Below are 14,896 nucleotides of genomic sequence, written 5' to 3'. Positions count from 1 at the left end.
TTTGTTCATATCATTCTAATAACCAAAACAAAACAAAAAAACAAAACACTGAAAATTTTTAATAGAACCAAGTTAGAGAAAAAGCCCCTTAGGCTATTTTTAAAATACTCTTTACTTGTTCAACTACCCTACTCAATGTCTGGCCACGTGCAAAGTGCATTTGGTCACAGCATCTTACACAGCACATTGGTCTGGGAGGCAAATGGCAGCTGAGTTTTGTTCCCAGGAGCAAGGGTGCCCAACATTATGAGGTCTACAGTCCTCTGCCCTCTTTCACCTCTCAGTGATCCTAGCTGGGACCAAGTGAAAGAAAGCTAATAAAAAGTAATTTTTATTAGATCCTATGGACCACAGACTACTTGCAAACCATCTTGGGTGAAGGACACCAACTACTTCTTGGAAAAATCAGATATCGATAAAGAATATCTGATAACAAAATAAAATTCACTTTCACATCTAAAAGTTGCAAACCATCTTGGGTGAAGGACACCAACTACTTCTTGGAAAAATCAGATATCGATAAAGAATATCTGATAACAAAATTCACTTTCATATCTAAAAGGTTACTTGGGTAATTCTACAGGTACCACCTTATTAACTGAAGCAGATAAGAAAAAAACAATCTTCAGAAAATATCATTGTTTAAATACACTCTATTTTATTTTGTCTTAAAATAGTTTAACCTTTATGCTACAGACTTATTTCAAAAAACAGAAAATCTTATCTTGCACCAAAAAATATATATATAACACTCTGTTTTATTATTTTTTTCTCCAAAGACCATTAAATACTAAATGGAAACAAAAACTAAATAATGAATGTAAAGAACCAAATTTCATTTTAAAAACTAGAGTTGCACATTTCAAAACATTAATTCTAAGCAATGATTTGTCGTCACTGCATCAAGTTCACACTCACACTCCAGTAACAGCAGATCTGTTAACCGCCAAGTGCATTGGTTCCTAGCCATACAATGGCTAACATTTCATTTTCACGGTAATAGGAGCAAAAGGTTTCAATGACCTTTGAGCTCTTTAAAAAACAAAACAACAACAAAAATATTTCCTAGTTATCCAGTGATTTTTCTTTAAGATCACTACCCTTTAAATTTTGTTAAAGAATAAGTAGTGTTTTAAATAAAATGAAAAAATACAACAGCATTGGACTAAAATACGTGATTATTTTAAACAAACAGTGCACAATCTGAGGAAGTTTGGTTAGGGCGCAATCATTTTTATATATACATGGAAGTCACATCATACACATATTGGAGAACAGGAATTAGGGGCTTTTTGCCTCAAAAAAAGTTTAAAACTAAAAGACAAAATTGTGTCTCCAGCTTTTTCAAACATTGTGACACAGTATAAAAAGCAGGCAACAATTCATTTTAAAGTTACCTATGGTGCTGATCATTAAAAGTAATGATGAACAAATAATTAAATTAGCAATTATAGATGGTTTGTATTCACAATTGATAACAATAAAAGCAGAGTTTATGGGATGCCTGATTGTAAAGAGCAATGGATTCCCTTCCATATGGCCCCTACCATCAACATGAAGGTTATGGAGAGCAGTAATGAACCACTAGTTACAGGGCAGTTCTGATAATGCAACAGCTAAATTACTGCTCTGTTTTTTTCAAATTGTAGGAGAGAGAAACTTAAGCAGCCCAGTGGCATAAACCAGTCTATGACCCACATGTACCATTTTTAGCAGAGATATTACTTTGAACAATGTCCTGTGTAGCATAAAGAACAACTTATTCTACCAAATATGAAACTTTGGTTTAAAAACATCCCTTTAAACAAAATTCCAAATGTCACAGGAGCTGTAGATCACAGAATTTATGATTAATACCTTGCCTGAAACCACATCCCCACTCTTCTGGATGTAGCAGTGACAGAAGAGTTGAAACATAGTCTCTCTATAGTTGTTTATTATGTGGAAAGTCTCAAGCTAGTAGGAGAGAGCTGACACCCACTTGTCATCCCTACCAATCCTTCCCCACTTTCCATCTTGATTATCTAAATCTCTGTTCTAGTACATTAGGTCAGGTAGTACGAGAGCTAAACAGGAACAAGTGAGGGAAAACTGCAGCAAATGGACACAGAAGAACTTGGTTACAACTCTACTCTCTTCCGAATCCGTAGTGCACAAAGCACACCAAAAAAGTTCTCTCTTTAAAGGATGACTATTAGGGACTAAAGAAAATATGTCATGGGAAATCACCTGCTGTAGAAAACTGGACACAATATACTGTTAACATATGAATGGGTAATGTGAAAACATTCTTTAAAATGGGGCTCTGCCCTGATGCTGGGGAAAAAAATTAGCTGCAAGAACTTCAAGTCATACAATTCATTCTGTTCTTTTCCCAATGATCTTCGTGGAAAATATAGACCAGAAATTGTACATTTCTGCTTTGTCTAGTATTCTAATTCAAGTCAAAATATGAGTGTAACAGTAAAACTCAATAAATTAATCCTGAAGTAAAATGTGAAGGTCCAAAAATACACCAGTAGTGAATCTGCAAAAGGTCCTATTTTGCTCTGGCCTCTGGGTCTTTGGTTTTTGTCTAGAACTGTGCCCATATGAAACTGATAAATGAGGTGCCTAAACTGAAGATTCATGAGCTTTAACAGCCTGAACTATTATTACAAGTAGATTGGAGAAAAAAATAAAAAGTTGATGAAGAACAGAGGCCAGATCTAATGCAATGGCTATCAGAGATCAGAAAAGACATGCTCAAATACATTCCCACGGAAGAAGGGGTACACAGAACAGAAGCAATAGGAAGAAGGGTAAAGAAACTTGTCTTTACAAAACAAGAAAAGGCCAGGCAGGTGGAGCCAGACAGACTCTGATGCATGCGCATGCAGGGTATGTCGCATTAATTTCTGCAGCCCACACAGCACCCACCCCTACACAGTGCCTTATGCAGAACAGGCACTTGGTAAATGTGTGTTCACTGAATGGAAACTGAAAATAGTTTTCATACTTTTATAAGGAAAAGCCATCAAGGCATTTGAGGAGAGAGGAAAGGGCCATAGCAACGTTATACGGTAACAACAGAAACAAAAATGCAAACAAAAACCATGAAAAACAAAAGGTGAGGTCTTCTAAGCCAGTAATACTTCACTCCTCACTGTGTACAACACATAGTGTTCTAATTCTAGATATTGCTTTTAAAATAATTCACTAGTAACCATAACATGTTACTAAAGTACGTAGTAACTAATGCCACAAAACTCCAATGCTGGCATTTCCTGAATTCCCTGAAGCTCCTACTACTCTCTGTTATTCCTTTTAGACGTTGTAAAACTTATAGTGCCAGGAATGTGCTTTACATTTGACTTCTTATGGTATATTTTAATTTTTCCTAAAGCATATATATTTTTAGAAGGTAGAGGACAGAAATACCCAAATACAGCATCAGGAACACTTCAGCTCAGGTGTGGAACAGTTGTTATACACTTTTTATGGAGACAAGCTATGAAAGAAGGCACTTTCCTCTCAGTTTTATAAGTGCCTGTAGCCTTAGAAGCCACACAACCTTTTGTATTCTTCCTAAGTAACAGGTTTCTACATTCTCCCATTATCTGAATAGAAAAGCTGAGGAAGTGAGTTTTTCTCACTGATCTCTCAATAGTCTCTTCAGACTCCTAGAAAACTTCAATGTGGGTATCTATTTGAAATGTCTCTACCCCAAAGGAGAAATTTTCCAAAGGGGTATGAATTATTGCAACAAGGAGGCTAGGTCACCTTAGTATTTATAAACACAAAGGGGCATGTCAACTATTTGAGTAGCAGGAAATCAACCAGGTGTAAAGTCAAAAAAAGAGGGCAGAAGACTTAAGGTTAAAGAAAAAAAAAACTTTTAATACTCTGTCTTCTATTTTTTAAGGACAGGTTTTTAAATGCACATGGCCTACTAGGTGCCAATAAGGACCTGACTGATTGATATGTGTGTGAATGCCCTAAGGTGGGAGTGCTATGGGGTGTGCAGATAGTGGTCAAATGTAGAAATTAATTTCATAATACAGAAAAATAAATAAAGACCTGAAAACTTAAATCCATTTTACCTGGTAATTAAAATATTCTAAAAAGAAGATGGAGTTTCCTACGATTAAAAGTCACCAAGTAAAATGAAGCTGACTAATAAAATTCATCATTCTCATATTCCTATGAATGAAAGAAGAAAAATTCTTTTGTTGCGATAAGTTATTTTCCTAAGTGACTTCTTTTAATTAAGGGAGGGGAGAAAAAAAAAAGGAGGGAGTAATTTCCATGAGTTTCAATTCTACAAATGCCACAAACAGCTTCTGAAGCTGAAGCTATGACAATGAACTTCCGTGTCACAAAGAGAGGAAGAATGGAAGGGAACAGTGCAGCGGAAACACAGTGACATTGTATTACAGTAGGTATTTACGTCTGCTATCCTCATCCAAGGTAAGGTCAACGACTTCTGCTGGAGAAGCCCAAGTCTGCTGGGGAGTCACAGCAGTCCATGACTGTGTTGGCCGGGTGCTAACATACTGCGTGCCTGAACCATGCTTCCATGAAGAAACACTCTGAATCACACCTCCTCGAGGATGAACACATCTGCAATTGAGATAATGCACAAAAGCATAGTTAATATCACTAGAGAAAAAAAGGTATATGACTTCAGTTATACTGACCAATTTTTTTTTTTTTTTGGAGAGATTTTCACTATAGGGCGCGTGCGCTAGCCAGACAGACAGAGAGAGACAGAGAGACAGAAAGCGAGAAATCACCCCCCCAGGGGGGATGGTCACGCCGCAATCCCTTCTCCTCTCGGGATCTTGGGCACGCACGCACACACGCCCGGTGTGAGTTTTAAGCCACCGGGTCCGGGACGCGAACCGCGGTCGACTATGTGGGAGTCCAGTGACATAGCCATTACGCTAACTGCTGGTTCCCTACTGATCAATATTTTTATGAAGATAAACCTGCTGGGGGCTGGCAGGTGGTGTGGTGGTTAAAGGCACTGGATTCCCACGTGGCCAACTGCAGTTCGAGTCATGGACCTAGGAGCTTGCTTGCTGGCTTTCTCGTTTTTCCTCTCTCTCTCTGGTCAAATTTAAAAAATAACAACAAATGAAATTAAATAAATAAATATTTTTTAAAAAGATAAGGCTGGTGTGAAAATTCATGAAACTGACAATCAATATCCTCCTCTTTCCTCTGTCTCCCTCCCTCCCTCAGTTTAGCCTTAAAAAGGCCAAGAGTCTTGTCTCAGTCAGAACACCTAAGTTGTGTCCAGATCAATCACCTTCCTTGGGTAAGGCTCATTTAAACTTCTGGGATCTTCATGACAGGGCAACATATAAATTCAGAATAAAATCAAGATGCCCAAACTATCTCATTCTGAAGAAATGAAACAGTAATAATAATAATAGGTGACACTTGTTCTTGAAATAAGTTTTATAATTTATTTAGTAACAGTACTTTCAAAGACAGTGACAGGAATATCCTTTCACAGATTAGATTTCTAAAAGTTTGTAAGTACCAGGTCATGCATAAAGGATCAATTTTCTTCATCCTGAAGGGCATAACAGATACTTGGCTCCTTCATCAAAATGGCTTATGCTTTGGTTCAGTGACAGTAACAAGATAGAGGGACCAGCAGATGGCGTAATGGTTACATCACTGGACTCCCACATAGTCAATGCAGTTCAAGTCCCGGATCGGGCAGCTTAAAACTCACTGAGTGTGAGTGCATGTGTGCCCAAAATTCCAAGAGGAGAATAAAGAAGGGATTATGGTGTGACCATCCACCAAGGGGGTGATTTTTTGCTTTCTGTCTCTTTCTCAGTGAGCACATGTGTCCTATAGCAAAAATCTTTCTTAAAAGAAAAAGGGGGGGGACCAGCAGTTGGCATAATGGCTAGGTCGCTGGACTCCCATGTAGTCGACCGCTGTTCAAGTCCTGGGCCCAGTGGCTTAAACTCATGCCAGGCGCATGTGCGTGCATGCCCAAGATCCCAAGAGGAGAATGGAAGAGAAGGGATTGTGGCGTGGCCATCTCCCCTAGGGGGTGATTTCTCGCTTTCTGTCTCTCTGTCTCTGTCTTTCTGGTGAGCACACACGCCCTATAGCAAAAACCTCTCCAAACAAAAAAAGAAGAAAGTAACAGGGCAGAAGTACTCAGTCTAAATTCCCTAAGAGGGTCCTGCTAGAGATACATTAGTGTTATGATGACAAATCACTAGAACTGTTTCAGAAAAACTGAATGTCCTAGTCCAGGCACATGACAGAACTGGAAGCCTCACTGACCCTAAGGAAGTTTAAACCAAATGAGAGGAAGGCATGCAGCTCAAGCTACCATTGCTACTTTTGTCCTCACATCTAAGTTACTGACCAGTCCAGGTGGCTTAGTGAAGCAACAAGTAACATGAACTACTACAGTGACTCCTGAATAGTTCTTCTGACAATACACAAAGAGTGATGCTGGGCTGCTTGAGAATTTCCACTTTGATTTAATGCTACCTGTACTACCAGATTCAAAAGAACATTAGGATGGCAGTGGACAAGATTAGATTGCAAAACTGCCCCAAGTCCCTTTAAGCTCCTGGAAAGATGCCCTGCACCTATAAGACTAGCCTGGCTGCTCCCTTACTAACAAAGGTGACAAAGAACAGTCTCTCCAGGCCAGAGGGAGGCAGCACAAAGATTTGTTAAAAGTACCTCAAGCTCCTACATTTTCAGTTAGCTAGTGAAAAGCATTAAAATAAGAGACATAATGCCCAATGTCTAATCTAAATCTGCCCAAGCCATTAAGCAGACTTATAGTCACAGAAGAATGCCAGCCAAAGGAGTCCAACATTTTTAGAAATGGCTTTGGTGACTGAAATCCAATAGAATACTAAATTTATTAGTCAGTTTCACATACATTACCTCATTTGACAGTTCCAACAGACCCCTAAGGTAGACATTAAAGTTATCATCTATACACTACACAGTGGCAAACTAAGGAACTTCATGACAGGTCTTATGTCAGGTCCAATGCTTTCCAAACCATGTTGTTGCTTTATAGATTTTTACAATAAGTGAAACAACACAGCAAGAGTCAGCATAGTACAAAGAAAGATCAAGACTAACAATTTAAAAGTATAAAGTCTGGGCTGGCTTTGTGGCCTGGTGGTTAAGGGAGCTAGATCCCACAAGGTGACCATGGTTCATCCTTGGACCTCGAAAATCAGGTGAGGCATGTGTGAGTGCACGCCCAAATCCTGGCAGGATGGAGAAATGAAGAAAGAGTTGCACATGGCCATATCCCATTGAGGGAGTGCTTTCTCTCTCACCCTGGTGAGTGCACACAACCTCTAGCAACTATTCAATCAATAAAATATGAAATTCTTCAGTAGTTTAAATGCTCACCTATACAAGGACTAATTTAAGCAAAGCTGGCTAGGAACTTAGGACAAATTCATAAATGAATTCTACTGACTGGCAGAATTCTCAGAAATCTCTCTGAAATCAAAGAGATATATAGTCCCAACTTCTGCACTGCTTCCTAAGTAATCATAAAATGTAACATCAGGCAACAGATTTAAAATGGATCTGATCTAATCTGTTTTTAAAAGGGATCTGGTCTAATCTGTTCATTTCACAGAGAAGAAAAGCAAGGCTGGGACCAGCAGGAGGCATGGTGGTTTAGGTGATGGACTTCCACATGGCAGCCCACAGTTCAAGTCCCAGACCTGGCAGCTTGCTCTCTCTCTCCCTTTCTCTCTATCTTTCTGGTGAGTGTATGTGCCCTATAGCAAAATTTTAAAAGTAGTAATAATAAATAAAATTAAAATGAGTAACTTTTTTTTTGAGAGATTTTTGCTATAGTGTGTGCACTCGCCAGAAAGATGGAGAGGGACAGAAAGACAGAAAGTGAGAATTAACCCCCAGGGGGATGGCCACACCACAGTCTCTTCTCCTCATTTTCCTCTCGGGATTTTGAGCACGCACGCACACACACCCTGGTTGAGTTTAAGCCACCAGGTCTGGGAACTTGAACCGCAGCAGGCTACATGGGAGTCCAGCAACATAGCCATTATGCCAGCTGCTGGTCCCTAAAATAAGTAATTCTTTAAAAAGTAAAATAAAATAAAAAGGAAAGAAAACCAAGGCCAATAGACAACTGCCCAGGATCTTAAGCTAGTTAAGCATATAAGCCAAGTCTCCATTTAGGTGTTACTTTTTACTAAATAACTATGCTTTTCTCAGACCATACTTGAAGTGTTATCCTATTTGGCCAGAATGAACACTGCCTGATCCCTAGGGGCATACAATAAATAGCAAAGCAGATTCTAAAGGGTATGCCACTGGAAGAGGATTGGGCTAGAAAGAGGTTAAAAGACTGTATTTACTACTGAGGAGTGACTGAAAAAGGAAGAATAAGGAGATGAGGCCCTTCTTCAGTAATCTAAAAATATTAGGTTGTCCAGAAAGTCATGATGTATTTTTCTATGCAAAAATGTGTCATGACATTCCTGACAAAGTCAATAGATAAATTATGTAGGTACATAAGTTCCAGTTACCAGAAGCCAACTTAGGCTACTTTAAGCAAAAACAAGAACATATTAGAAGAAACACGACAGCACATCAAAAAACCTACAAATGACCAAACAAGCCCCAACTCCCTTGGTCTGTTTCTCTTACATCAAAATCTTAGATTCTCGGGGCTAGTGGATGGCATGGTGGTTGAGACGCTGGACTCCCAAATGACTGATTGCGGTTCAAGTCCCGGATCTGACAGCTTGCTTTCTCACTCTCCCCCTCTCTCTCTTTGGTCAAATTGAAGAAGAAGAATAAATTAATTAAATTAAATAATTCAAAAATTTTTCTTAAATTTAGGTTCTCTCAAGAATGTGATAATTCAAACTTTGGTCAAAAGAGTTCCTGGTTCTAATTAGCTGTAGCTAGAAGCACAGTCCCCCAAAGAAAAGAGTAATAACCGTAGGCTGGGGAGTCGCTGGGGAAGGTGCTACTCCACCTTGCACAGAGATCTCAAGGGCATGAATCAGTTTCTGGGAGGCAAATTTTAGGTGACCATTACTATGCAACAATTACAGCCACCACAAAATGGAGTAAACTGCCTGGTAAACATTTAGGCAACTGCTGGGACATCTGTCAGGAATATTAAAGACAATTCTAAGATAACCACTACGATCAACAACAATTAAGATTTATTCAAAATCAGGCAACACTAGACTGTTAGGAGTCAGGATAATAGTCACAGAGGAAGTGAAAGGGGGAGACTGTTATCGGAAGGTGTCACAGGTGGACTTCTATTCTATCTATGTCTTGATCTGAGTGCTGGTTACTTGGGTAGGAGCAGTTTGCAGAAGTGTACACTATGACTTTTCTCTGTATATTATAAGCCAATAAATACTCAATAAAATGTTTTGTTTTACTGACCCTGACTACTTTAAATGAAACAGTAGTAAAAGATGGATTAGGACTGAACAAGACTTCTAACACATTTTCTTTTAAGCATAGACAAAAAAGGTCAAACAGCAAAGTGCAAGAGAAATATTTCAACTATTTAATAAGACAGTATACATTATAAGATAACTTATACCAGACAGAGCAATAAAATTTCAGGAGGAAATGGCACTACACACAATAGTTATAAGCCTTCAGAAGTGTCCTATGAAGAATATAAGATAGCATACACTTTCAGAAACACTATATATTAGTTTGACTGTGAGGTTTTCTCCAGCTCAAAGCCTCTATAATTCTAGTCTCCCTCATCTTTGCTCTTTACCTTCAACTCACTTTATCTCACGTCTTAACCCAATTCTGACTAAGGGCCTTTCTTGGTCTCTGAATTTATATATATCTTATTTTGTCTTCATGCTCCGTTTCTTTAGGTAAACTTGATCCAGTGAACCTGCTCCTTGGGGTCTGCAGTTGCAATTAGGGCAGCAAAAATAAAACCTGGTCAATGAGCAGTCAGTGATGACAGCCAAAAAAGAAAAGTATTTCCCAAGAACTGTCAAAGAAGGACTTCTCAGTCTCATTACCTTCCAATTAGTTCCAGGCGACAAATTAAGAAGATAACTTTGAATGGGAAAGATCTATTTATTCTTTGGCTTCTTCTTGGGAGAGCGGACAAACTTCGTGACACTGAAGGAGGAAACAACCTATGGAACTGACTGCAATTGCCATTATAACTGGGGTGGGGAACACTAGAAGAGAAAAATCAGAACATGACAGAGGGACTGTCCTCTTCTCTTCCATGCCCTGGTGCGAGATTTCACCTTTTGCCTATGGCTGTCTCCCAATTTTGAACCCCAAGGGATCAGACCCTGACTTCTCTTTGCCCTCCCAGAACATTTCAGATGGCACCCCCATCTAACTTCCTTCAGTTTTTTTTACGTAAATGAAACTTATTTTGTGTACAAATACTTCAGTTACATATGCTCTACAAGTAAATCTATATTAATACTTATTAACAACTGCGGAGTTTATGATACCAATAATGCTTCCTACAGCAAGGAAAACAATTTGATTTCTAAGAATGTTTATTTATAAACATAGGTATTCACTATGTTAATATAAATGTCTTACTTGGAAACAGAACTGATTATATGTGGGGGTGGACAAAGAAAGATGATAGAGGCTAGAAATTTTGTGAGAGAACTACAGGGGTTGTTGGAAAACTCATGATGCATTTCTGCATAGGAAAACACAGGAAAATTACATCATGACTTTTCTGATAACCTATAACATAAAAAAAATAGATCTTGATGCATTACCATACATGCTTTTTCGGAACTATGAAGTATATGGAGCAATGGCATACTTGGCTGGTTTTCAATTGGTCCAACCCAATTCTAGTGCAGCTGTAGCTCTGTTCTCACAAGCCATTTAAGTGGCATTCTATTGGCAACAAGTTTAAAACACAGCTAAAGCCTTATTTTTGAGTTTCATAACCAGGAAAATGCTTAGGCCTTACTTCCCAAAATACCAGGGAAAAATGGCCTCTTAAAAAAAGAAAAGGCAAGGGACCAGCAGTTAGCGTAATGGCTATGTCGCTGGACTCCCACGTAGTTGAGCGCGATTCGCGTCCTGGACCCAGTGGCTTAGAACTCACACTGGACGCGTGTGCGTGCGTGCCCAAGATCCCGAGAGGAGAATGGAGGAGAAGGGATTGCGGCGTGGCCATCCCCCCTGGGGGGTGATTTCTCGTTTTCTGTCTCTCTGGCTCTGTCTGTCTGGCAAGCGCATGTGCCCTATAGCCAAAAAAAACTCTCCAAAAAAAGAAAAGGCAAGATAGGGTCTCACTATGTTGCAATACTCCTTCCTCAGCCTCCTAAGTAGCTGGGAACACAGGTGAGTGGCACTGTTTGACTTGTAGAGGAAAAAAAAAACTTTATAAATATAAGTTCAGATAAAGTAATTTCCTACTCTACATACACTGAAACCAATAGGAGAGGCTTCACAGTCAAGACAAAGTGGGAAAAAAAAATAGAGAGAGCAGGGTCTGACGGTCAGCTTTTGATACAGTTAAACTTACTATTCTAAGAAAACACTATTAAAAATTAATCATTGTTCTCATTTACAGAGCCTGAAGGTGACCTCTGAGATAACATCTTTCCTTACTTTTCCCAAATGAAGACGAACTCCTTCTAATCCTTACGATTTTAGGGAGATGCTCGCCTGCCTCCCTAGCTATTTTAAGGTTAATGTTAAGAACTGGTTTATGGGAACCAGCAGTTAGCATAATGGCTATGTCGCTGGACTCCCACGTAGTCGACCGCGGTTTGCGTCCCAGACCTGGTGGCTTAAAACTCACACTGGGCGCGTGTGCGTGTGTGCCCAAGATCTCGAGAAGAGAATGGAGGAGAAGGGATTGCAGTGTGACCATCCCCCCTGGGGGGTGATTTCCCGCTTTCTGGCTCTCTGTCTCTCTCTGACTGTCTGGCAAGCGCGCAATATCTCCAAAAAAAAAAAGAACTGGTTTATGAAATAGTAAGTCCTAAATGCAAGTTTCCTGCAACAATACTTTTTGCCAGGGGATGAATGAACATTAACATCAATGATCATAGGACTAAAAGACCAAAATGAGGCAAAGGCTTGATTATTCACAAAAGCCTCAGAACAGGTGCTGAAGGAACAGTTCTAACAGAGTTCTGTAACAGAAAGATCAGTGCTATATGCATTCACCCTTCTAGAGCAATCATCACTGAAGCAGACAGAAAAAGAGAAGGAAAAAAGACCTAGGATTTTTTGGGGGGAGGGTGGGAGAACAGGGGAGAGATTTTTGCTACAGGGCATGTGTGCTCATCATAGAGACAGACAAAAAGCTAGAAATCAGCCCCCAGGGGTGATTTGTAGCCATGTCGCAATCCCTTCTCTTCCATTCTCCTTAGGATTTGGGGCTCACATGCACAGGCGCTAGGTGTGAGTTTCAAGCCACAGGGTCTGGAACCATAGTCAACTATGTAAGAGTCCAGTGATGTAACCACTATGCCATCTGCTGGTCCCAAGACCTAAGATTTTTAAAAAAATACTGGCATAAGAGTCATAAGTTAAATTTTCTGGCAAAATTAACTGGGCACAAAGAACTACAGATGCTGGGAAGATGATCTCCATCTCATTGGCAAAGTATTTATGAAAATGGACTGTCCAAAAATTAACATCTGAGAACAGTAACATTTAGGTAATGTCAGGCATTCACCATAGCAATGTGAGGCTGCCAAAAAAGATCTATGCAACCATTAGTTCAGAAGGCAAGCTATTTTCTAGTCTGTGGCTCGAATTAGCATGGAAGCTAGTGAACATATCAAAATCTATAATAAAATAGTAGGAAAAGATTAACATTCAAGAAGAGAAAAACGACTACTTCTCAAAAAAAAAAAAAAAAGGAAGAGGGGACATAAAACAACTAACTACAGAGTGCAAACAAAATGCTTCTGTATGGAAAAATACAACCAAGCACAAGTCAAGGCAACCAAACTCCCCAAAGACAACTCAAGGACCACATAGGAGTATCTAAGTCTCTCAGAAAGCCACAACATTATAGAAAATCTAAAAGAATTAGAACAAGACAACTAAATGCAGACATAGTATCTATTCACACAAATAAAATTACTGCAGAAAGATGTGGATGAAAACCTAAAATCTTCTTCCAAGTGGTAACCCTGCCAGAAGCACATCAATACTTTCTAATTGCAACCCTAGAACTGTAAAAGAAATAAATACCAGATAAAATACAGGCAGCCAAAGTAGTGATTCTGCAGTAACCAACAAGAAAGTCTCATTCTCTTCTTGTTTTCCAGCTTTTTAATCTCAATGTATGAAAGATTATCAGGCTCCTTCTAAAAAACTGCCAAAAAATTTTCAGAAAGAGCAGAGTCAGTGAGACTTCACTTGATCCTAGACCAAAAATCAATACAAAAGATAGCCTTAAAATGATATAGGATTGGGCCATTAGGTGCTGTGGTGGTTAGGGTGCTAGACTTTCACAGTCAACTGCGGTTCAAGTCCTAGACCTAGTGTCTTGAAACTCCCGCTGAGCACATGTGCATGTCCCAAATCCCAAGAGCATGGGAGAGAAGAGATTGTGCTGTGGTCATCCCCCCAGGGGGTGAGTTCTCACTTTCTGTCTCTCTGTCTCTCCAGCAAGTACACACACCCTGTTATGTACCCCTCCCCACCAAAAAAAGGATATAGGATAGGATATTATACTCCAACAGAATCTGTAAGCTCCACATTACACTGAATGGACAATATTAACTACCCATGAGGTTTCAAAATGAATTTGTTAACTGTACAATATGAATTTTCCAGGATTAAAACCAATGGGTCAGAAGAAAACACAGCTTATGTGACAGAGCCTGTAAGAAAAAGTCCTTGAAATGATTTTTTAAATTGTAATATGGTATTTATATGGGAGTCTGGGAACAGGCCAGAGAAGCCTGTTATCATTTATATTAGACGACAGTATAAACACTGTACTATACATATATATATATATATATATGTATGTATATATATATATATATATATTTTTTTTTTTTGGAGAGGTTTTTGCTATAGGGCGCGTGCGCTCACCAGACAGACAGAGAGAGACATAGAGATAGAAAGCGAAAAATCACCCCCCAGTGGGGATGGCCACGCCGCAATCCCTTCTCCTTCATTCTCCTCTCGGGATCTGGGGCACGCACGCACATGCGCCCGGCGTGAGTTTTAAGCCACTGGGTCCGGGACGCGAACCGCGGTCAACTATGTTCCCACGACATAGCCATTACTAACTGCTGGTTCCCTGTACTATATTATTTAAAATATAGCCAAAGTCACGTGAGTTAGTTTAAGAGTAGAACAACATATCTACCAAGTAAAATGACAGTCTAGATAAAACATGGGGCCAGCAGGTGACATGGTGGTTAAAGCACTAGATCCCACATAGCTGACTGCAGTTTGAGACCCAGTCCCTGCGGTTGAAAAACATGCCAAGCATGTGCATGCACACGTACATGTGTGTGTGTGTGTGTCCAAAATCCCAAAAGGAGAATGAAGAAGGGACTGCAGCATGGCTCTTCCCTCAAGGAGTGATTTCTCATTTCCCCCCTCAGAAAAAGGCTAACTAAAAGGGGGAAGGTAGGGAGGAAAGTAAGAACTTACATTCATAAGGTCCAATAGAAAGATAATGACAACTTAGACTCTAGATACCAAAATATTGGTAAACAAAAAGTGAAAGAGGCCCCTCACAGCACAGCAGTTAAATGCTGTACAGAGGAAAGAAAATCCGCCATGGCTCGCCAGGTTGGAGTCTCACTCTTGTGGCTTGAAAAACCTGTGGAGTGCAAGAGCACATCCAGGATCGCGACAGGATGGAAAACTGAGAGAAAAGGACTGTGACGCGACCAGG

General features: G+C 39.6%; 1 protein-coding gene across 2 annotated transcripts in view; it reads right to left on the bottom strand.

Annotated features, from left to right (window-relative positions):
• Positions 1 to 635: 635 nt before the first annotated feature.
• ARK2N (arkadia (RNF111) N-terminal like PKA signaling regulator 2N) overlaps positions 636 to 14,896 on the bottom strand; it is a 98,357-nt gene continuing 84,096 nt past the window's right edge. For both annotated transcript variants that reach the window (XM_006144415.3, XM_006144416.3), the window contains one exon: positions 636 to 4,602. In XM_006144415.3, the coding sequence (XP_006144477.1) occupies positions 4,413 to 4,602 (190 nt within the window). In that variant the 3' untranslated portion in view covers positions 636 to 4,412. The remainder of the gene's footprint in view (positions 4,603 to 14,896) is intronic.

The sequence above is a fragment of the Tupaia chinensis genome, unplaced genomic scaffold (genome assembly GCF_000334495.1).
Source record: "Tupaia chinensis unplaced genomic scaffold, TupChi_1.0 Scaffold000119_2, whole genome shotgun sequence".
Lineage (NCBI taxonomy): Eukaryota > Metazoa > Chordata > Mammalia > Scandentia > Tupaiidae > Tupaia > Tupaia belangeri.
The sequence above is the reverse complement of the archived record's forward strand: the minus strand, read 5'-3'. Positions and strand labels throughout refer to the sequence as shown.